The 24734-nt window shown below is 44.0% G+C and overlaps 1 protein-coding gene across 3 annotated transcripts in view; it reads right to left on the bottom strand.

The window, feature by feature from the left end:
• The window catches only part of ZFHX3 (zinc finger homeobox 3), a 96228-nt gene that overhangs the window by 4447 nt on the left and 67047 nt on the right, over positions 1-24734 (bottom strand). For all 3 annotated transcript variants that reach the window (XM_073584421.1, XM_073584438.1, XM_073584430.1), the window contains 5 exons: positions 12807-12914; positions 12214-12338; positions 11926-12126; positions 7519-7624; positions 292-5739 (listed from right to left, as the gene is read on the bottom strand). In XM_073584421.1, coding sequence (XP_073440522.1) covers positions 292-5739; positions 7519-7624; positions 11926-12126; positions 12214-12338; positions 12807-12914 — 5988 coding nt within the window. The remainder of the gene's footprint in view (positions 1-291; positions 5740-7518; positions 7625-11925; positions 12127-12213; positions 12339-12806; positions 12915-24734) is intronic.

Here is a 24734-nt window from a genome sequence, read left to right as displayed (position 1 = left end):
ATGAGATCATTTACTTTTCTGTGGAGAACTAATGTCCAACCTTTTAAGAAAATATTGGTTTTGCTTTTACAAAATATATTCTGATAATACTCTAAAACTGCCCATGCCTAAGACATGTATGATTTTTTTGGGGGTATTCTCTGTAAAATATTTTAGAACAAGTGCTTTTTCAAAGTATTTTCATCTATGTAAGTAAGCTAAAATGTCATTAAAATTCTACTATCTGAGTTTCATGTAAGCACAATTAACCTGATTTCAGTACACTTTCACAACTAACTGTCTTGTGCCCACCTGTATTAGCAGGAGTAAATCCTGGCAAAGATGGGCTGTTGATACCGGGTAACAGTACTGGAGGAATACCTTGTAGAGTTGAGTATGGTGTTGGAAGATTGAGTGCTTGTAGGGAAGGGTTATCGAACACATTTTGTTGTTGTGGAGTCAAACCCAGAACCTCATTGGCTTTTTTAATTCGATCTAACTCCTGCTGAGCCATTAGTTGGCGTACGGTGGCTGGGTCAAAGTACTCTTTCTCCTTGTCCAACTGGCTTCCAATGGCTTCCTTAACTTTGTTGATATGCTGCAGGGAGAAGATATGATCGCGCACGGACAAGCGTGCGCTATACTTAATACCACACAAAGTGCACTCTGTTTTGGGTCCCTCATAGTTTGTTTGGTTTATTCCAAAGTGCTTGGCCATACTTAGTTTGGACTTCTTATCTTTTGCCCGGGCATTCTGAAACCACACTTGGACCACTCTCTTTGGCAGTCCAATATCATTGCCCAGGACTTCACACTCCAACATGGTTGGCGTTCTATAATCATTAAAACAAGACTTAAGTAGTTTCAGCTGAAGATTTGTCATTTGTGTCCGAAACCTCTTTTGACCAGGTCGATCTCCACTGTCCCCTGACTTGCCGGCTGAACCGCTTGCCCCTGGGCTGGGAGAACAGGGATCTGCAAGACTCGAAGTTTCACTATAATCAATGATACCTTCGTTCTCATATTCTTTGCTGTAATAACTAGGAGCAGGGCTCACCAATCCAGAAGACATTTGGTCTTCATACTCGGACATTGCCAACATGGCAGATTTTGGCAAGCCTTCACTGGTTACAGATGCAGATTTGTTGTCAGCCAGTAAGCCCGTGGTACTATCATTGTCAGCATTTCCTTCATCTCCTGTTGTGGTGTCAGTTATAGCAGTATTCACTGAGGAGCAATCATCATTGTCTAGCTTAGTCTGATCAAAACCTAAATTAACAGATGACATCGAAGGGCTTTCAAAATCTTCCATGCCTTCAACTTTAATTGATGATGGACTAAGGAGTGTCCGAGGAGACAGATCCATGGATTTGCTTACTGGGGAAAGGGAAATACATTGTCCATCACTGCTGCTATGTGGCAGATTATGAAATGCATTACTGTCAAAAAGATCTGCTTTCATCTGGATTCCTCCATCACAATCTAGAAGCATTGCTGATAAACTCATATTATAGCCTGCTCGTTTTGCTTCGTGCCAGTGTCGGGATCTTATGTGAGCTTCCAGTGCGGTCTTGGCTTTAAATAAAGCTCTGCAAAATGGGCAACGTCTGTGAGCTTGCGCTGGGCCGACAGCTCTAAACTGGCCCTTTCTTTCCCTTGCTCGAGTGTTTTGAAACCAGACTTGAACCACCCTCTTCTTCAATCCTACTTCATGGGCAATGTGATCCAGCATTTTACGGGTTGGGTTAGAATCTAACAAATATTTCTGGTACAAAATCTCAAGCTGTTCGGGTGTAATTGTGGTTCTTAATCGCTTGTCCCTTTGCGGTTCATCTCCACCCGTCCCACTATCATTCTCCCCTGGACTTGCACTAGCTTTTTCTTCCAGTTTTTTTTTAAGAGAGTTCATTGTGGAGGATGGTGTTGAAGGAGACGTAGCTGAACCAGTTGGCATTTGAGAAAGCCCTCCCGAAAGCAGCTGTCCTGCTAGAAGTGGATTACTGGGGTCAAAAAGCATAAATGACATATCCATTGGTCGATCTAAAAACTGTGGATGAATAAATTGATTTTGAGCACTTAGGAAATGGAGCTGTTGATGTTCTTGCCAATGCTCAAAGGAAGGGAAAGCCAGTTTGCACTGATCACATTGATATGGAATTAACTGATGTGACAAATTGGACAACTGCTGCGGAGTAGACGAATGAAGAGGCTTCATAGGGTGATGAGAGATGTGTACGGCATTTGGGCTTGACTGAGTCATAGAACAGTGTGAGGTTTGTGGCTGAGTGGATGGAGATGGAATCGGAGGAAGTTTCTGTGGCGTTGTGTTAGATTTTTGCTCTGATTGATCCTGCTGCGGAGGTTGAGACTGTGTGCTCTGAGGCTGCTGCGGCTCTTGCTTTGGTTGCTGTGGCTGTTCTTCAGTTTGGTTCTGCTGTATCCTTGGAAATTCAAAATGCTTTGGTTTATCATCATGGGTAACGTCTGACTTTGAACTATACATCGAAGGCTCCTCCGTGTCCATCAAAAGTTGAGAAAAGGGTGTGCAGCTTGTGTTTGTGGAAGTTGAGGCTACAGTGCTAAAAGTTTGAAAGGGCATAGGAGTGCTACATGATGAGCTTGATGGGGTTAGCAGATCAGTAGCATCCATAGAATCTTCATTTTGGCTATCATAATGCATATCTTCATCCTCATCTTTATAGCATAGCTTTTTCTGATGTTTAATGAGGTCAAATATTCTCTGAAACACCAAACTGCACTTTTTACACTGGTAGTTTAAGTTGCTTGTACGGATATACCGGTCATTTGTCAGTTCCCGTCTCTCTCCGTCCTTGCCATCTCCTTGATTTTCATAGTTCTTTCGTGCTTTTTGACGAGCATTCTGGAACCAGACCACAATAACACGTGTAGGAAGGTTGAGTAGGTTGGAAAGCTGTTCGAATTCATCATCCTTTGGATAAGCGTTGGCATCGAAAAAGTCTTGGAGAACACGAAGCTGGTAGTCTGTAAAGCGTGTTCTGGAAGACCTCTTATTTCCCCAGTACTCATGTTTTTGAGGCTCCGGAGATGGAGGCCTAGAATCCATCTTCAGTTCTTCTAAACTAGTAATTGGAGGGTTATTAAAATTATAAGGGGAATCTTTGTTGCGTTGACGCTCCTTAAAAAGGGTGTTTCTGAACCAGTGCTTAATTACTTTTTGGGGTAACCCAGATTTATCAGCCATTTCTTTAATCTGCTCCTCGCTGGGGGAATTATTAATATCAAAATATTGTCTAAGAACCCTTAGTTGGTCATCGGTGATTCTGGTCCTTGGCCTCTTGTTTTGTTGCTGCAGAAGATTGGGATTTAACTGATGTTGATATAACTGGGCCAAGTCTGCAGAAAGGGTATCGACTGACCCCAACTGTGGCGGCAGCTGAGCTGGCATGGACTGCATAGGCATGGTTTGCATCATGAGGGGTGAAAAGATTGGCAGTTCCATTGGCATTGATAATTGGGCTAATGACACTGATGACTGTGCTGGTGAGATGCTAGGTGGGGTGAGAGGGGGTGCAGAGACAGGGATTGTTGGTGTGATAGCTGGTTGTGGAGTGGACGGAGGAGGAGGCGGAGGTGGTGGTGGAGGAGGTGGTGGTGGTGGCGGGGGTGCCTCTGGTGTTTGGGGCCTCAATGGATATAACTTTTCATAATGGTCTCTGTATTGCTTTGCAAAGTGCTCTAGCTGTTTAAAGGGTAAATAACGTTGGTGGACATGCTCCTGGTGGCTTTTTAGGATAAGTATGTTGGAAAATAGCTTTCCACATGAGCTGCATTCCAATTTCTCTAAACAATCAGTTTGTTCGCTCTTCACATTCTTTTTCTGTGCTTTCTGCTTGTTTTCATTATATTGAATTACAAGTTCAAACCCAAAATTTTCAAGCAAGGCTTTGGTGGCGTTCCCTCGCGCATCTGAAGCAATACGAGGAGGAAGCAAAAGATTCTCCGAAGAGGAAGCGGTTGTGAATTCTTTCTTTTCTTTACACTTCAAAGAATCAGGTAAGGACTCGCTAACTACAGTCATTTCATCGGCTTTCTCGGACAACTCTTTTTCTTTCTTCAGTTCCTTTAAAGTTTCTTTCATAGGTTTGCTCTTTTGTTCTGATGGTTGCAGAAGCAAGGAGTGAGTCTCAGACATACACATCTGGCTTTGCTGCTGCTGCTGGAGGAGATGTGAATGGTGAGGATGAACTTGTTGGGTAAGTTGTAGTGGAGTCTTGATGTCTTCCAGCAAACCGGTGCTACTCCCTGTTAAAGTAAGCGTGCTGCTAGTCAGGGGCAAACTGACTTCTGGGTTAAACTGGAAATCTGTACTGGGGATGTAGAAAGGAAACAGTAAGTGCTGCTGCTGCTGAAGCTGAAGCAATGTTTCAGTGGTCATGGGAAAATGAGGGAGAAGAGTTGGGTTCAACAGTTGAGATTGCAAGATGGCGGCTTGCTGTTGTAGCTCTTGCTGCAGATGGGCTTGCACCTGCGCTTGGGCTTGTGCCAATGTTTGGGCTTGCTGCTGTTGCTGCTGCTGCTGTTGATGCTGCCGTGAGGCTATTAGGTCTGCTAACTTTTTACGATTAACATCTTTATGTTCAGAAGTGCATGATGCCATTAGACTGGTAGTGCATGGGTTGACTGCTGGTTCAGCAGGTGATTGGCTTGTGAAACTGGAGCTGACGGCAGGTGTAACTGTGGTTGTAGAAGTTGAAATGGTGGTGACACTGCTACTGACAGTGTTTGAGGTTGTTGTGGAGGTTGCAGATGCAGAAGTACTGTTGGCACTAACTCCGCTACTGCTACCGCTTGCTGCCTCTAGTTTCGCTGCACGGGCCTTGGTTTGGTGCAAAACCGACCTCATGTGAATTTCAAGAGTGGAGCTCTGGCTGTATGCGACATTGCAGGTGTTACATTTAAATGGTTTGTTATCTGGGCTACTGGTGGGCTCGGGCTGACCGGTGGTTGATTCTTGCAAAGCCCTTTTAAGTTTGTGCAGATGAGATACAGAATTGTAATGGACAAGCAGAATGTTTTTCTGGGTGAAAGATTCTTTGCATACTGTACACTTATAGGGTCGGGACGGATCCAAAAACTTCTCCATTGTAAAATTTGGGCCCTTGCGGAAAGGAAGTGCTCTTTTTGGTTCCGAACCGGAGTCTTCTTGCAACGACCCAGAGTCGCTCCCTGCGGGACTCTGCTTATCTTCTAGGTCGCTCTCATCCTCCTTTTCATCATCTACCAGCATGCTCTGATCGTCTACCATCGAAGCATCTCCCACATTTGTAATGTCTCCATTTACCAAAAGCCCACTGTACAGCTGCTGAATGTCAGACTCGCTCAGCTCCAGATGGCTGCTTTCCAGATGCTTCTTAAGAGCTTGGAATGTGCGGAAGCTTCTCTGGCAAAGACAACACATGGTGGCAGCGCGGATCACGTGGTACTGTGAATGCAACTGAAGTTTTTCAATGGTCTTGAACGCTAAGCTGCACTGGTTGCAGCGGTACTTGTAAACGTGGCGGTCAGACACTGGCAATTGTGGGCGCTTGTTGTGAACTTCATTGAAATGCGTTTGGAGAGCAGCAGAGGTTTTAAACACTTGGTTACATCCTTTCTTCCAACATAAGAATCCTGAATCTTCTCTCGCAGAGTTACCGTCACTTGCAGGTGCTTTCTGTTCTGTGCTCAGCTCAGCCCCTTCAGGAACAGCTGCACTCTTAGACACTGCTTCCGTAGGTTCTAATAAAAAAAAAGAAAAACAAGATTGAGTAACTGTTTTTTACTCAATACAACTTTTATAAATCTTTTTGCTTTTTTAAACAATGCAGTTTTTAAGCCAAAACCAGAAATGGATTCAGCAAGAAGCAAAGTACAAACTCCGTCCTTTAATGCTCCCATTCCTTTGGAATCCACTTCTTTTTTTGTCGAAAAAACTGCATGCGAGATTACAGGGTAAAGGTATGTGCACACTACGTCTTTTTCAGATGGATTCTGCCTGGAACAGACTTGAAAAAGCACCCTAAGACGGCTGCCAAGAAGTAACCTGGTGCACAGCAATGTTAAGTCAACAATGCTGTGCACATGTTCAGACTTTTGTTACTTCTTTCAGCAGCTTGAGGATGGAGAAACTGTGAAACAGTTAAAAGTTCTAACATGTTCATTCTTCCCTCTGGTTAAAGTTGAAAATGTAGAGAAAAGACACTGGTGCAAAAAAAACGACAGCAAATCAGTCAGCGAAGCCAATTCAGGAAGAAGACCACCAGCTGTCTCCTGAAGTTGCTTCGACCTTGCCAGTTCTGCGGGCGTATTGAAAACCCCTTAGGGTAGTATTTTTTTAGCATTTCTCTTTTAAACGCTGCAACCAACTATTAAGGCCCCGTCACACTAAGCGATCTCGGTAGCGAGATCGCTGCTGAGTCACAACTTTTGTGACGTAACAGCGATCTCACCAGCGAGATCGCTGTGTGTGACAGCGATCAGCGAGCGGCCCCCCCTGCCGGTATCGCTGATCGCTGGAAGAAACCTCTGGACATTTCTTTGATCGCTGGTCTCCCGCTGGCCAGCACGCATCGCTGTGTATGACAGGCGGGAGACCAGCGATCAGGTGTAACAAATAATAAAAAAAATAAAAAATATAGTTATTCTCACCTTCCGACGTCCCGTTCAGCCATCCTGCCTCTCTCCACGCTCCGGTCCCAGTGATCCTTTGCATGAATGACCGCGAGACTTTGTTATCCCTCGAGACCGTGACATCTCGCGGTCATTCTCGCAAAGGATCACTGGGACCGGAGCGTGGAGAGAGGCAGGATGGCTGAACGGGACGTCGGAAGGTGAGAATAACTATATTTTTTATTTTGATTCTATTTTTTACAGGGATGGCCAGCTATGCCAGGCGCTCGGCATCGCTGTGCTGATCGCTGGTGAAGCTGTCTGTGTGACAGCTCACCAGCGATCACATAGCGACTTACTAGCGATCCTGACACCTTGATATCGGTGTCGGGATCGCTGGTAAGTCGCTTAGTGTGACGGGGCCTTTAGCTGTGAACCAGTAGGGATTTATTATGTGCACTACAAACAATGCTTTGTGACATTTTTCACCCTTTTGGTGCATTTTTTTTTGGTCCTTTGCTGTTTACTACCAAACACAGCAAGTGGCATTCTAAAGTAAAAGCACGACCCAGAAAAACTTCATGTAATTTTTTGGCTTTTTTGCAAAACTAAAAATATGCTCCAACATATTTTTAAGGCTACACAGCGATCTTAGCCACGACACAGAAATCGCTCTTTTGCCACTGCCACATCGGAGTGTAATACGCCTGAATAAGGTTTCATTGTGACTCATGGGGTACCTTGATGGGATAAAAACAAGTTGCAAAAAAATCCAACAGGTTCCGGACTTGCTTTTCGCGGTTACAACGTGCTCCCATTTATCTGCATTTTTGGCTGTACGACCAGTGTGTAGCCACAGCTTTGGAGAGTTTGGTTTTGTTTTTTTTTGGCAAGAAGACGTGTCCTTACCTGAGACCTTCTCTGTATTTTCTGACACTGAAGCAGCTTTCTCTCTCTCCGGTGAACTGACTGGTAAGAACATGCTGCTTGGCATGAGCATCTCTGGAGAAGTTACCTATGGAAGAGAGACAGGATATTAAGCCCAGGCGACCATACTGTCTCACCCCAAAGAATGTCTCTGAGAGTGTCCCCAGCTGCTCGACAGCCCCTCATCACTCAGGGGGTGGCCTGCTCTAATTATCACTACACACTAAAAGAATAATCTTCTAATTAATATTTTTTCCCCTTTGCACAGAATCCTGACTTTGATCACAAAGAGTGTTTTGTCACAGGCTGTGGGGCAGCCAATTACATAGACGAGCGCAAAGCCCCCCTGCTCCCCTCCTCAATCTACCGAGCACATATTAACACCCCTAATTAATTCAGACCGCTAAAGATAAACGAGTGCGCCATGTTCCTGAGTGAAAGGAGCAGCCTGTTTCCTTAAACTGAGAGATGCACATGGAGCGAGGACGAGGAGGAGGGGGGGGGGACGCATTGTGAAGACACAAGAGATTCTTGAAGGATCGGTTATCATTAGCAAAAAAAAAAGTGTCGACACAATGGGGTTAATAATAAAGCAGACTCCGAAACCACATGGACTCGACTCGTCAGAAACATCTTCAAATGTGGTGACAGAATAGATGGCAAGCAAACAAGAAAACATGTCTCGTGTCAGCATTCAATTGAACAAGTGATATTTTCCAGCCTCGGCGACAAGAGGAAATTAAGAATCCGCGTTTTAACTAATCTGATTTTATGGTGATTTATTTGCCATCAGTTATTATTTACACATGGCCCCGGATTGTGCCGCGTGCCGAGCCGGCGCGCTTACAACTTATGTCGTGAAAGGCATGTGTTACTCGTCTTAATTAATATTGCATACGCAGTTTTAGAACCAAATGCCGCGGAATCAAACGAAGAAGAAACAAAAAGCCGTCTTGTCTCATCTTCTCCTCCGTGTGGACATTACAGGGAGAAGCGAGTGGGATCACAAGCACGGACACATTCTCATTTAAAGGCAAGGGGAGGAATATGTGTCCGCTAAATCCCCACACCCGGCGAGAGCAAAGCTGTATGCAGAGTCTCGGAGAATTCCAGCTCCACAAGACAGCTCTATAATTGTTTTCATACACTTTAATTAGAAAACCTTGCCTGGCCTTGAATAATAAGAGAAAGACTTCTGTACTTGAAAGGTTGAAGTCAATCAAGTGTGAATGACGGCAGACGAGGAGGTGAGCTGGAGACGTTGTCTGCTCTCTACTTTAATCATCTTTCCTGATTGGAATTCTGGCAGGTTTTGAGAGGTCTAATGTGCCTGCTACCTATTCTGTGCCTCATCTCTTAAAATGCCTCTGGCGTCACGGATCAGCTGATATTACACCACCGGCAAACAATGCATCAAGCACCCTATATAGTCACTGAAAACCAGGTGCAAAACTTAAGGCACATGAGATTAATGTTGGCAGAACCCACCGACATCGACTGGTTTGGCCAACTAACGTATATAGGGGCACCCGATATATGATGTTGGGGGAAGATAAGGATCCGGGATGTTAATCCTTTTCTTGTCCAAGTAGAAAGCCACCACCAGTGATGTATGGCGGCGGCGGCTTTCTCATAGAAAACACAGGAGTTCTCCTATTTATGGATGACAGCTAAAGTGTATGGAGACCTTTAGGAGAAACAGTGAGCAAAGAAGTGCCTTGAGTATACCTCTAACCAAAACCAATCAAGAAAGTCAGCTATAGGTTAAAAGGAGTCTGTCAGCACAAAATAACTGTTCAAACCAAGCACAGGAGCTCTGTGCACCCTTGGTGTGGCCAAACATTTAAATGCACCTTCCCACCAACTTGTTTTCCTTTTATCTCGGGCCCCCACCTCTTTGAATGAGAACTCTAACTTTATATAGCCATAGAAGGCCAGAAATACATGGAAAACAAGGTTGAGGGTGCACCAAATACCTGTGCTTGGTTCGACCATTCATTCTGGACTGATGAACTCCCTTTAAGGGCGCAGTCAGACCAGTCATTCTGAACTGATGGACTCCCTTTAAGGGCACAGTCAGACACATGTATCAATCACGCGAGGATCACATTGCAATCCTTGGACTGGCTGTTGGCTCACCTGACCGCATGTATTTCTATGCAGCTGTCATGCTGAGATCAAGAGAGCTGACGACCAGTCCGAGCATTGCGATGCGATCCTCAAGCGAGTAATATAGCCATCTGCCGGTGCCCTAAGTCAGATTAAGAGTCAGTAGAGATGTACCAACTCTGACTCTGATTTCAAACTAAAAATCTAAAATGTTGTATATTATTAATACTTTACTTTTATGGGAAAGTAGAAAAGTTTTCGAAATGTTTTTTGTCCATCTTAGATGTTATTAATCGAAAAGCCCCTATTGATCATTCTACTATGGTATATATGAGCCGTTTAAGAGTCTAAAAGAAGTGGAGTCAGTCCAATTAATCAAGCTGATAATCAGCGAACAAGAGCTTGTTGCCTATCCAAAACGAGGAGGCAAATACGAGTAAATGACAGGTTTAAAAAAAGCATTTTATTGGCAGCACATTACCCCGAGTAAACAGGAAATGTGCTGCCGATAAATTTTCTATCTGCACATAACGATTGTATCAATGATCGTGCTGTGATCATAGAATTCTAACAGACCAATGAACGAACGCTGAACGACTTTCATCTAGCAGATCAGCAGTCGTTAATGGCACTCATGGTAAATGCGCCACAAGCGCAGAAGATTAAGATTAAGGAGCCCATACATCTTGTATAGCATACACCCGAAAGCCATCTCGCCTGACGCCCTTCCGACAAGCATACCTGTGGGAGAGCAAGTAAAGCCCTCTGTTTCTTATAGAAATGTTGGCTTGCTCGGCTCGCTCACATACAGGAGAGCTCGCTAAAAGGCAGCTGCTGCCATATTTGGCAAATGATGATGTCCGGGGGAGTTGGAGGACCCTATAGTCGATTGTAGGCTGGCATTGTAGAGATCTGCGGGTTTGGTGCCTGAAGACAAAAGGATCGGGTGTGTAACACAACATGCCTGAGCCTTTGCTTCTGGAAAAGAGTTGAAGCATCTACCGACAAAAACGGTTGTTTGCACCAAAAAATTTACAAATTCGGTGAAAATTAAGTTAACGTGTATACAGTAACCATTTCCTGCCTTCAAAACTACGGAAAGCACACAGTGACCAGTGTAAATAATGTCCTGCATGTCGCACAGCATGGCTTCTGCAATACACAGCTGCTTGGCCAGATATGTAAATTGCATCATTAAGGAGCGCGCTGCATTGCTCTGTGTGCCCACTGATCTCTGACTCGCGGGTCAGCGATGCAACGCGTCAGCTGGCTCTCCACTGGCTGCCCATCACGCGGGATAATTACATGCTAATTGTGTGAGGAGGCCCAGCTGACAGAACAGGGCCACATTTTCAGAGACTGTTTACACCATGCTGGGGTCTAAGAGGTGTAAGCCGGACTCTTAGGCCTGCCCCGGTAACCCAGCAATTTTTCTTTTGCATCTTGCAATGAAGGAGAAGATGGAAAGAAAGAAGGAAGGGGTGGGGGGGTGGGAGTGGAGGATAGATTGAGAAAAGCGGCTGACAGTGAGGGGAGAGCTAAGGACACAGACAAAGAAAAGAGGAAAGAGGTCAGGAAAGAAAGAAAAAAAACCCTCTGACTGTCAGCGAGGTCCAACATGCAAATCCCACTTGCAGACAGACTGCATATTTCCATTACAAAGAGCGCAAAGGTTGGAGAGAAAAACTCGTTAGCAAGGGGAGGATATTAAGGTCACTTTGCATTTACACCATCTAATTGGCAAACATGAGCCGAGCGGGCTTCCACTTAAGGTCCTAGCAATTGTGGGCAAAACGACTGCGGAGACAAAAAAAAAAAAATACATTTTTGCTGTAGAAGAAGGTGGCGAGAGGCCGAAAGGCAAGAGCGAGGCAGCATGGTTAAATATGAGGGCACGGAAAATGGCTGGATGATGTGATCATTAAAACGGTGACTATGTGCAGCGCCGTCGGTAGTACGCTGCCTGTGGTCAGTGAAGTGAGGTGACCATTTGCTGTGCTCCGAGTGGACTAAGTGCACAAAAAAAACCCCACAGTAACGCGGGATACGGAGCAGAATCAAAGCCACGGTTGCCGTGGTAACAGACTTGACACGGGGCAGGTTGCAAAGAGCTGTCTGAGTTATTATTAGGGACATTACGCGAATGCCAACAGCACATGCGCACAGCGGTGCCATAAGCATCACCGATGACTCCACCGTCCTCTCCTTCTCATTTCTCACTCCTGTCTGCACAACAAGCATCAGACCTCTCTCCGACGGGGGGGGGGGGGGCCCTCTTACCGTGACAATAAGCTTGTCCACGCAGTCGGGTGCCACGCTGTGCAAATGGGTAAGGTGCAGCTGCAGGTGGATCTTGTTGTTGAGCATGTCCTGGCAGAGGGGACACCGCAGCATTGGCTGCACAGAGTGCTGGGTCATGGCGTGGACTCGCAGTCGGTTCACATCTGAATTGCTGTACTTGCAGTACGGACACTGGAAGAGCTGAGGGAAGCGGAGAGTTAATAAAAGATGGATAACATAAGTACAAATGGATGGGTGGGAAAAAGCTAAAGGGGCGTCGGAGGCTACCTGCTCATTTTTCTTCTCTTCAGAGCACTTTGGTCGCTTAGCCAAAGGAGGTTCGCTGCTGGTGACTGAAGAAAGCTTGGCGGGCATAAAGTCTGGAGGATCCTTCTCAGAGGGAACAGAAGGTGCTGGAATAGGGGGGAAAAAAAAGTTAAATTACAGTGATATTGGTTCTTGATTTTCCTTCACTCGAATAAAGAAATGAAAAGGGTCAACGAAGAATGGGTGAATACATTTATATTTTCTATTGCAATCTTACGGTCCATTTACACTCCGCAATTATCGTGAACGAGTATTTCCCGATAATGGTGCAGTCTAAACATGCTGCCGATCACATCGGGTGAAATGATCTTTTGTGCTGCATGAAAGATCATTGTTCTCGGCAGAGCATCGTCCTACACTACAGACAACCTAATGCCGGGTTGGCCTGTCCATGAAGTTTATCAAACGACTGCCGACCGGCAACATACTTGTCGTTCTAACGCTGCACATCTGCAGAACGGCACGGAGTCAGTACTCTAAAACTTTACATTCTACAAATACAATGCTGCTTTCTTCTACTAATATTCTGGCAGGTGGATTAACAACTCTTTTACCTGCACCCCTGTTACTCTCCGTAGCTCCTTCAGGCTCCTGCTCTTTTGGGGCTTCCTCTGGGTCAGCAGCAGCTTCACAAGATCCCTCTGCATCCTCTGTAGGATCGTCTGTAAAGGAAAAAAAAAACAAGGCATTAGAAATGAAAAGAAGATACGTTACCATTGTTTGTAGGTTCTTCTTACAGTTAAGAAGCACTGCGTATGCTTATCGTGATTGGCCAAATGTAGGTAAAAAAAGAGAGATAAGAGCGCCCGTAAAACCAGTTCACACATCCACACCCCACTACTTGCTGCCACCACTTGTCATTTTGTAGACCGACGAGACACTTGAACGGGGTAACACACCAGTACCCACACGTACACCCTTCACTCTTGCACCAAATTGGTCAACTCCTATCTCAGGGTAACGCAGCCAGGCTTATACTTTCCATCTTTGCGGTTGTGCGAGGAACAATCCTGTAAAGCTTTAGATTTAGTATACAAAAAGGTACACAGCTTACAGAAAAAATACAAAAATTGTGAAATAAAAAAGGACATACATAGAATGCAAAGCGATAGAAAACAAAAGGGATAACAAAGAGACCTCTAGGATTACCGCTGACATTCAGACCAGATCTACAATCCTGGTTATATCTCCTAGATTTCTCTTAAGGGGAGATCTGAAGGGTCCCAACCAGACCCCGTCACCTTCCTAGTCAAAAGTATGGCTAATTATGGTGTACGCAAGGAATTTTAATTTATGTTATATTTTCCCATAGGAACCTCCAGGTGGTAGAATAGGACTGCCATGTTTCCGAGAATATTTTTACCATCCTAGAGACTCCATACAAAACATATCTATAATTCAGATCAATATTACATTTCTGGGACTTCCCAAGGCAGAAAAAAATCTCAGTCCTTGAAACCAGAGAGGGTGGGTAAGTTCCCTGATCAGATATATCCATGGATTGTTTTGAACATGGATTATACGACTTGGTCTCGCCATAAACAGTGACGTCCCTACGCACGGTCCTATGAGATGAAGCTCAGCCAAGAAACCAATTCTGAGTATGCATTGTTTCTTAACAAGTGCTGTCAAACCCTCGGAAAAAATATATATATATATATTTTCCGACGAGAGCACAGCAGAGTTGCAAATTAGTGCCTTTTCTATTGTAGTGTGATTTTTTTTTTGCTCTGCCACCGTGCAGTTCCTTGTACGAGCTAGAGGTGTCATCCTTAGCATAGGGAGGGAAAGCGCGAGAGGCGAGACATAGTCCTGCCAAGAAACTTGAGGTTTGGGAGAAACTAAATGACTTCCTAGGTCATAATGTCTGATGTAGAGGAAACACAGTGTTCGTCCTCCACTGCAGAATTAATTTCTCCACCGTCAAAACAAGGGACTATAAAAACCGGTAGCAGTGAGCACGACATGCAAGGAGCAAATATTTTACAAAAATATTAATGCAAAAAAAGATGTGGAGAAGGAGGAGTTTATTCCCTATTTTCTTTATCTGAAATAATTGCAGTGCATCACATTTTATAGATTTTTCATTGGTTATAAAAAGAAGCAAGTGCAATACTAATCATAGTGCCGATCCTTAATGTATGGAGCCTAATTCATTTTTGGCATTTGCACCTATTTTTAATCCCCTCTGGTCTTTTGGGTTTTTCATTTGCGCTTCTTTGAAGTCTATTGTATATGTGTTTGCTTGTTTTTTTTTTTCTTTTTTTATGTTCATCAATGTGGACTGTTTTTGTTTTTTTTTTATTCCCAGATGTTTGCAGCTAATTAATCAGTTGCGACTTTTTAAAAAAACTCACAATTTTTGGCCACAAATGCCCTTAAGTCCGCCACATCCTGGAGTGATTTTATATATGCCTGAAATTTTTGTGCAAATTATGCAACATTTTAGCAGGACAAGTGACCTTTTTTTGTGCTAAAAAAGAGTGCAAAAAGACAAAAATAAAAAGCATTTTTTTTTTATTTTGCACAGAATTCATGGGCATCATGACCTATTTTGCAAAAAGAAAAAAAAACAATACCATAAAATAACCAAAAAAAGCCCAAATGATGAATCTGGCCCATAATACATAATCTCTCATTTTTGAACAAGGCTTCCATGGCTCTGAACGGGGAGGGAAGCCAGGATAAATTTTACCCACGTGGTGCCATGCTTAGCTGTCAGACTATGGAGGAATAACACAAACTTGTAGAAAAACTACCACTATGTAGTAAATATAGTCCGTTCAGACCAGAAATTAGTGATTGCCCAGAATCGCAATTTAGAAATGACGAACTGGATAAAATGGAGCTTTTGTATTTTACTCCCATAGGTGTCGCAAACATAGGTGGAAGAATCGTGAGCACCTCTCATACCCACACAACACTGAGATGTCTCGCTTCCTTGAGCGGTCTCAGTCTCTCGATCAATCTGCCACACATATGGTGCATTCAGTGCTGTGTATAATCAATATGCAAATTGCCCACTGCATTGATCCCGTATTAATTTTCAATTAGGGAGCTCACAAGGGGTCTGACCAGGTCAATACGGGAAGGAGCAGACAAGTTGAGAAGTAGCAGATTCCAGGGGACTCTATTGAGACCTCGCAGAATTGCAACCGCCTCACCACAAATCCCAGTCCGGAGCCTCAATACTCTCTAACTCCATCAAAGCTCATATGTTCCATCATCTTCAGCCTTCCGCCCGCAGCACTCGGTACCCGCCAGCCACCCACGCCGCTCAGTCTGATAGACAGCGCACAAAAGCACATCCACTTAAGTCATGGCTGCATGTAAGCAGGCGCTCTACTGTATACACCACATGAGAGAGATCAGTCTGCCCAACCTAAGTGGAAGTACATGGTCATCATCTAGACAGTCATCCTCTTATGTCAAGTTGTCAAGAATCTTCAAAACTAAAAGGAAGAACAAGTCTACAAAAAAAATCCCAAACCCTAACTTTTATTTGTATTGTACACACTCAGTCTTCAAACAAAAGTGCCCGGAGATAGAGTCATATTGCTTAATTTTGGGGCTCATCCTTAGGAACCGCACACACAATAGACATCTGGTCAGGTTTGACCAATCGTTTGGCCGGCAGCTATCTCTCCAGACACTTGTATGTACGGGAGGGCAGCTGTGTTCTCTACGAGAGACAAATTGGACTTCTCTGGTAAAGAACAAAAAAGATTGACTGTCCTGAAATCTCTATGAGAGAGACATATTGGATTGGTTTGGCAGAGAACAAAAAGACTGATCGTCCAGAAATTGGACAAGTCAGATCCTTATTTCCCTCGGGGCACAGTTAAGATCACCCACACACATTAGTCTGTCCACTAAAACTGGTCTCAGCCGCCGTTCATGTAATGTGCATGGGGGCCTTAACGTTATACTTTCAAGCCTATCCCTTATGAAGGCAGGTAGCGGTGTAACAGCTCAGAAACAGCAACCCCGGAAGTGGATGCAAGAACTTATTCTTGGCCTTCTTAGACCAGGATTAGGTTCCTGCTCCAGCTTTTACATTGGTCAGTGCGCAGTCCCGTGTAACGAGTTATGCTCACCTGAACTGTCCCTGTCACGATCCCAGTGCAGGTTTTTGAGCTGCACCTCAGGGGTTAATGTCTGGAGCTCAGTGCAGGTTTTGACCTGCACACCTGGGGTTAATGATTCTGGCCTCTCTTTGATTCAGGGAGAGCTTCTTAAACCCCTGGGAAGCTCCAATCCCTGTCAGTTATACTTTTGCCTTTGGCCGAGTGTGGTGACCTCTGTGTGCCTGTGCCTGTTCGTTGTTATAGCTATGGTTCTGACCCGGTTCTGTTCCCAGTTGTGAGTTTGCCTGTTGAGTCTGTACTGTGCTACCCTCTCTGTGTATGACTCATTGCCTGTGATCTGAATACTCTCTGCTCGCCCCTCTTGTACCTTCCAGCTATCTCTGTGTGTGACTCATTGGCTACGTCCTGACTATCCTTCCTGTCTATGCCCCTTGGTAACTTTGTCCCGCAGTTACCCTGCTAGGAGTTCTCTTGCAGCTCCTAGCTCTCTGGAGTTTAGGCCAAGCCCCCAGCAGTCACATGCTTCAGGTCCTGCTGTTCTGAAGTACGCATCTACTCGGCTGCTGCCCGCTCCACAGGTATCTTTGAGCACAGTTCGCTTTACTCAGGACACGCGCACTGGCTCAGTGAGCAAGTTCAGTGCGGTGTTCTTGACAGTCCCATTGGCCAACTTTTTGTTGTCACCTTCCTTCTCCCGGATCAAGATATTATTAAGAAACTGAAGAACTTGTCAAAGAGATGGCAACATGATGCCTTATAATTACCGGTAATGTCCTTTAATTGGATTATTCATCAGACACGAAAAGAACACAAACCTATACCATGCTTCATAGTGAACGGAGGGAGCCTGCGCAGTGCACGACCTCTGTGTCCTCCTTGTGCCCCAGGGGCTACCAACTTTGACAAATAACCCATCCAAGGGCACAGTGCCCTTGTTATCAATCCCTTAGCAGCCAACCGTTTCTTTACTGTACGCTAAACGGTAAGCGCGCCCTAGCATAAGAACCACTAAGCCTAATTGGTCACCGGATAACAGTAATTAGTGCTCTGCTCATTAATGAGTAAAATCTTTATTGGCTCCATTGATCAGTGGACTTGTTAGCCATCTTCCTAACCAATGGCAGACGTAACGAGCTGGCTTATTGGCATAGCAATTAATTAAATCAATTTCCAGCCAGCAGCTGCCACTTGTTCCTAGCTTGTTAGGAGACTGTGACAGGGCGAAATGTATGAGGGACAAGAGGGACTGCCAGCGTGACTGTGCCCAATCAACGCCGGTGCCAAGGAATGCCAGTATAGCTCCACGCAGGTGGCTTCCAGCTAAAGAAAACCTGCACGTGAACTATATGGTTCCTCCATACGCCAATTCATGACCGACATAAGTTAATAAAAAGTGCAGAAAAAAAAAATACAAAAAGCAAAATAAAACATATAAAACAAACAATATACATTTTTTTTTTAAATAAGGATGACTTTAATGAAGAAATCAGTCATCTCTATTTATTTTGCTGGGAACCCAAGAATAAAAAGCCCTTGGATCAGGCAGTAATTACAGTTTCCCTTCTAACTTCTAACTGCAGATCAATGGCACATTTTAAGATGCATTGATTTACAATTAGCATGGCTTCCCCACTTAAGGCTTTAGGAGAAAATTCACTTTTCTGTTCCGTACTGTGAGATCCGGTAAACGTGGCAAAAGATCTAAAGGGTGACGGTGGTGGATGCCCTCTCCCCGGTGCTCTCACAATCAGCTAATTGGTGGCATACATTAAATCAGGCCTTTACGAAAGCAGAGAGGTCACAGGATGATGAAAACGAAAAACATAGGTGGGCGTCCTGGTTACACATCCTTCCTCGTATTAAAACGTATGTGTACGCACAATTTTCAGCGCAGAAAACTGAGCAGAACCTCCAAGTTTTGAAACCTTTTTTTTTTGAGGATTTGGAGACTGTCCATTCAGTATCTGCTCCTAAAAAACCTATGACTGGAAACTCACAAAAGATTTTGAAGCAGTTTGAGCCCAGACCAGAAGTGGATCTGGCAGGGAGAAGAAGTATCGACTCTTCCTTTAGATTTCCAGGCCCTGTTAAGTCCACTTCTTGCTTTGACATGGAGATCCTCACCAAAATCTGTATGTATGATTCCATGCCAGAAGTGTTGCCTAGACCCTTAACAATACAGGTGCATATAAGAACGGGGTGCAATTAAAGCGCTTACAAGACAACCCTTTTAGGTATCATGTGTATGGTTGGTGAGGGCCTGACCTATGTGACCACAATAACCCTGAGACAGAAAGGGCTGTAGTGCTGATTTGACACTGTCTGCATTACAAGGAAAACTTGGGTTTATTTTTAGGTTGTCAAGAACCACGAATTTTCTAATTCAAAACTTCAGGAAACGCTACTTCTTTGAGGAGCTTTTTGAGTTTTTCATTTTCGGGAAGTGTTTCAGGTATGTGCACGCGACATCTTTGGGAGGAGCATTAACCAGCCGCAAGTTTCAGGAGGAAGACGCTTCAGGACGTGCCGGCGTCTTTCAAATGAAGTGTCTCCCCCCCCCAAAAGGTTTTTTGATTTGTCTTTGGCTTTTTCTAAGTGTAAGACACCTGAAGAATGGTCTGCTCGCTACTGTGGTCAAAAGGAGCGCCCAAAACTGAAAATCAAGAAAATGTATATGATCCGGCAATGAAGAATCCGCTGCACCTTCAGAGGTCTTGTATATAAAACATCAGTTTTATTGGAAATATTTAAAAGATATAAAAGAGCAAAGTTATATGCAGTCAGATCAACCAGTGGACATCTAGAACCAACATGTTTCGGCCTGTGACAAGGACATGATTAAGGCCTTTGTCACAGGCCGAAACATGTTGGTTCTAGATGTCCACTGGTTGATCTGACTCCATATAACTGTGCTCTTTTATATCTTTTAAATATTTCCAATAAAACTGAGGTTTTATATACAAGACCTCTGAAGGTGCAGCAGATTCTTCATCTCCGGGTCATATACATTTTCTTGGATTTCGCTGTTGCGGCTGCCGAGCCGCGACCCTGGCTGACGGACGGACTCCTGGAGTGAGACGAGGACGGTGAGCTGACGAAAATTTTTCTTTTTTCTTGTTAAGCTGCAAAACTGAAAATATGACCAACAAGTTGTTGTTTGCTCCCATAAATGCAAATGTTCATTATTAGCATCTATTTAGTGTTTTTTTTCTCTTTTTGTTTTTTTTTTCAGTGGGGTTCAGCCTGAAATAGACGTGTGCACGTACCCTTTTTTTGCAGAGATTTTTTTCTATTCCCTCAAGTCTTTTTTTGCATGCTCTCACTTGGACAGTGACTCGTTTAGAGCGTTTTTCATCAGCACCCTCTTTTTTTCAACCGGGTGTTTTTTAAATCCTGAAGTGAAAAAAAAAAGCCTAAAAAAAGTCTGAACATTTAACCAACAAAATGAATAGCCTTTCAAGTGTTTTGATGAGCGACTTTTTAGGTTTGTTTCAGTGCAGATCGGCTCCATAAGACCCCTCAAAAAAGTGTGCACTTACCCTTAAAAGGCGATTTAGCTTTATACCATAGCTGAGGCAAAATGACTTCTGGGACCTCCATCAATTCTGATAATTAATGGTCCACAGCCATTGTTTAAAGTTGCATCTACTTCTACATTTTCCTTGCACCGCTGTGGTTCTGTCAACTTGGGTGTGCAGGAAATTGCAGCAGGCCCCAAACGGTAAAAGGGTCACAACACTACACCAGCGCTGCAGCTCCTGCAGTCCTTAGATCAGCGGGGGTCTCAAAGGTTAGACACCCACCAATCAAAGTGACATTATATCCTGGCAATAATCCATCACATTACAAAATGGGAATACATTATTAAGGACACTATATAGGACCACGGACTAATCAAATGTTCGCCTCTGCGCCTTTCATCGTCTATGTGACTGCCGGACATAGTGGAGTACAGCACTGGGCTCTTTCCTCACAGTCCCACAGACAATGAATGGACTCCTTTGGTCATCGGTCACTTCTTCCCCCACAACCGATCCAGAGGTTATCACCTATCCTTTGGAAACTGACCAGGGAGATTAGGTATACCCCTCCCCTACAAAAATAAAACATGTTTACAATTATTCCAGCGTCTAAAAATTAGCAAGCAAAAAACGAGCCAAATTCTTGAAGCGTAAATGAGTGGAGAAACAGCACGACTAAAAGTAAACATAAAAATAGAAGTATAAAAAAAAATCCTGTTGGCATATTAATATCGGAATATACGCGTCCTTCAAACAAAAGGATGAGGTGAAAATTCCAGGCGAGTGAATGCACTTTGCTCCGTTTCATAGAAGCAAATGGATTTGGTGCTTTTTATACATTAATCAATCAATATTACTGGCCGTACATGAGCGGCACGGCCAAGATAGGAGTGACCTCCCAGGCAGACAGGACACTTTAATGCTTAGAAGACAGCTCAGAGCTTAGCAACTTTGCGAATATGTTTGTGCCTGATTAGCCCTGGAAGGCAGCGGCTGTGAGCAGTGCACTAAATATGACAAGGTTAGTCGTTTTCAATTTGTGCAGGGAGACGAAATGAGTGACTGGGGTGGGGGGTGGGGGAGAGGACACGGGAGAGGGAAGGAGGAGGGTGAACGAAATGTCCCACTTGTACATGAGGAGTCTGCATTCTTCCAGACTGAAGCTTGGGAGACACAGAAACTATAATTAAAAAGTAGCCTTAAAAAAAAAAAATCCTACATGGACGAGGCGGCCACTTTCCACGTTACTTCGCTAGAAAAAAAGCTCTCTCTAACCAGATATAAAAGTACCGTACTTCGTGTCTATGAAACACTCGTGATTATTTGCCATATTTAAAGGAGTAACCCGCGTCTGTCATAAAAAACTAATAATGACCCCCCCTTATATCCAGTAGATGCAAACTGTAAAGGGGACGTTATAAAAGATCCCTTTAAGTGACGGGAGACACATAGCGCAATGGCAGATTTCCCGTCTTGATTGGCAGTAGATAAGGCTACATTCAAGCTGATCGGCGGTCATTTACTCACTAATGTGCACACAGAATGTTACGTTTTCTGCAGCACATGTCCTTTTTATACAGGGCGATGTGCTGCCGAGAATGGTGATTTTTAAACCTGCTGAAAAAAATCAGCGCACCCGATGAAAGAGTTTTGCCTGTTCGTAGGGTGACTGCCAGCCCTGTATCCAAATTAATTACTGGTGGGTGTCCGTCCACTGCTCGGCCGATTCTGCCATTGTAATCTACTTTCACAAGACAGAGAGCTGATTTATGTAAATATCTCCAAGGTGTGGTCTTCTAGCTCAGGGGTGGGCAGAACGCAAGATTGGGATTCCTATGAGGATCCATGGAGGTCAGGACCAACGTCCTTTTTTCGGGGGATTAGTGACTGTCCCAACAATCTCCCACATATCTACCTGTTCTTACTAGTGGACGGGTGATAAATGAGTGAGGTTGGACTACATGTAGCTGATATTTCAGAAATCAGCTGAAAATGAGAAAAGACGGAATTTATCAACTTACTTTGCTAATTTTCCTCCTGATAAGAACTGTACGAAAAGCTCAACCCCCATGTGCAGGACCCCAACAAAAACCGGATGGCAGTGTTAAAAAAAATAGGAAATTGCTTTCTTTTTATAAAGAAAAAATAATACTTAAAATGCTGAAAAATCCCTAAAATATCTTAAAAAAAAAAAAATAAAACATGCACACATATACATGTAAATATTGGTGGAGTTGCTCAGAACCGAAAGATATGCGAGATAAAGTAGTGATGGTGAAACTCGCTCCACACACCCCTCCTGGCACCGTCTCACCGACTGGTACAAGAATGTGATGAGCAAATGAGATAATTAGAAATCCTCTTTTGTGAGATATAAATCATGTACGGTGTATAACAAATTGCTAAAAAATAAGGTAAAGGTGATAAAGGGTGAGATGCTTTACCACATTTCCCTATCGCTCACCCTCCACAGAATGAAACAAAAAAAATAGAATAAATTAATGGAAAAGAAGGAACCCAAGCTGGATCTTTCTTGATGGATTTTTTGTGTCCCACCCCAACCTTGCCCTTGCTCACACAGCCGGGGGCAAGTTAAATAGAAGCCAGAATTACCCAGCAAACTCTTTAATAAAAACAAAATTGAGGGAGGATGAAGACTTTCATATCCTCTTCCAAGTCACTGTGCTCGGAGCAGGGGAGAGCAAACAAGAAACAGGCCATGGCATTGCTGAGATTCCTGAGCCGGCTCTCCTCCTGTCTGCATCTTACCGCCTTGGAAGCACGAGTGCTGGAGACTCCCAGCAGCAGCAAATTCATAGGGCGGCAAGCAGAAGAAACAAAAAGGAGGAGAAGAAGCAACTTCTTCCACCGCTGAGGACCGCTTATCAGGCTTCTCATAAAATTAGGCTGTGCGCATACGTAGAATGTAAGTCCGCAAGGACAGGGTCCTCTCCCCTCTGTACCAAGTCTGTCATCGTAAATTTGTTTACTGTCAACAATATCTATAACTTTGTATGTAACCCCCCCTTCTCATGTACAGCACCATGGAATTAATGGCGCTATATAAATAAATAATAATACGGCAATGTGGCCGAGAAATTGTCTATTGGATCAAAGATCCAACCATCAAAATGGCAGACAACCTGGGGAATCAAACCATTATTCAAATATAACCACCCAAAAAGCAAAGTAGCACATGATCATCCCTAAGACCCCCAATACACAAGATAAAAGTTGGGCAAAATGGCCAATTTCAAGTGTAACAAACCAGGGATCGGGCATGATGAACTTTTTTGGCTCGTGTGAAGCTCTTGCAGCACGAAAGATCCAAAATAAATCCAAAGTGGCCGATGTGGTCTGAGATGCTTTTTCCTTCCACCGACGCCGATGTGGTCCAAGATGCTTTTTCTTCCATCAGTGCCAATGTGGTCCAAGATAGTTTTCTTCTTCCAAGATGCTTTTTCTTCAACCGACACCGATGCGGTCCAAGATGCTTTTTCTTCAACCGACACTGATGCGGTCCAAGATGCTTTTTTCTTCAACAGACACAGATGCGGTCCAAGATGCCTTTTTCTTCCACCGACACCGATGCGGTCCAAGATGCCTTTTTCTTCCACCGACGCCGATGCAGTCCAAGATGCTTTTTTCTTCCACCGACGCCGATGTGGTCCAAGATGCTTTTTCCTTCCACCAACGCGGTCCAAGATGCCTTTTCCTTCCACCAACGCCAATGCGGTCCAAGATACTTTTTTCTTCCACCGACGCCGATGCGGGCCAAGATGATTTTTTCTTCCACCGACGCGGTCCAAGATGCTTTTTTCTTCAACTGACACCGATGCGGTTCAAGATGCCTTTTACTTCCACCAACACCAATGCGGTCCAAGATGCCTTTTTCTTCCACTGACGCCGAAGCAGTCCAAGATGCTTTTTTCTTCCACCGACGCCGATGTGGTCCAAGATGCTTTTTCCTTCCACCGACGCCGATGCGGTCCAAGATGCTTTTTTCTTCCATCGACGACGATGCGGTCTAAGAAGCTTTTTTCTTCCACCGACGTCCCATCCATTTTTACGAGAGGCTTTTTGATATGCTGCAGATTTTCACTCTGGATTTGCAGGCGGTAAATCCATGGCGTAATACAGTAGCGGAAAAAGGGGCCGACATTTTAGCAAATCTCGTCCAGAGGAAAAAAACAATTAACAAATCTGCAGAGAACATTTGGTGCAAATTCTAAATCCATCAATTCTAAATGCGTCAATATGTGTTGTGGGATTTTACGGCTTGGCATATCTGCATGGAAATACATGACAAAGCCGCATACATTCTCGTGAAGTTTACAAACGATGGCAGGATGTCAATCATTTTGGCCGACGTTTATGTACTGTTTCAAGTTTAAAAAAGAACTAAAAATGCATAATAATAATAATAATAATAATAATAATAATAATAATAATAATAATAATAAAAAAACAGCTTCCTGTGAAATTTGCTGCTAACTTTTGAGCCGCAGTGGGGACAGGGATTGTGAGGTATACGTTGGAGCATGAAATAAATCTGTTTTTGTGGTGCAGTGGCTGGAAAAATGGGAAGAAAGCCACCGCATGTCAGAATTTGTGGTATTGCACTGTTTTTCTTTGCTAGCTAGTTGGAAACCAAGGACCATAGGAGAAAACCTTGTACCCCGTTGCGGCACCCTGTATTGAAAAGCCACGTATCTGTATTATTATGTTACAGCTTAGTCAGACAATGGGGAACATATTGAGTGTGAAGGAGATGTATGCACACATGAGTGACATGAGATGCTTCACACAGGGGGCCGCAGAAAGAGAGGGGTAAAGGCCCAAATGATGGGGTTAATGAGATACAAACTTTCCG

Source organism: Dendrobates tinctorius, unplaced genomic scaffold (genome assembly GCF_039654945.1).
Source record: "Dendrobates tinctorius isolate UK_male_01 unplaced genomic scaffold, ASM3965494v1 ptg000009l, whole genome shotgun sequence".
NCBI classification, from domain to species: domain Eukaryota; kingdom Metazoa; phylum Chordata; class Amphibia; order Anura; family Dendrobatidae; genus Dendrobates; species Dendrobates tinctorius.
The sequence above is the reverse complement of the archived record's forward strand: the minus strand, read 5'-3'. Positions and strand labels throughout refer to the sequence as shown.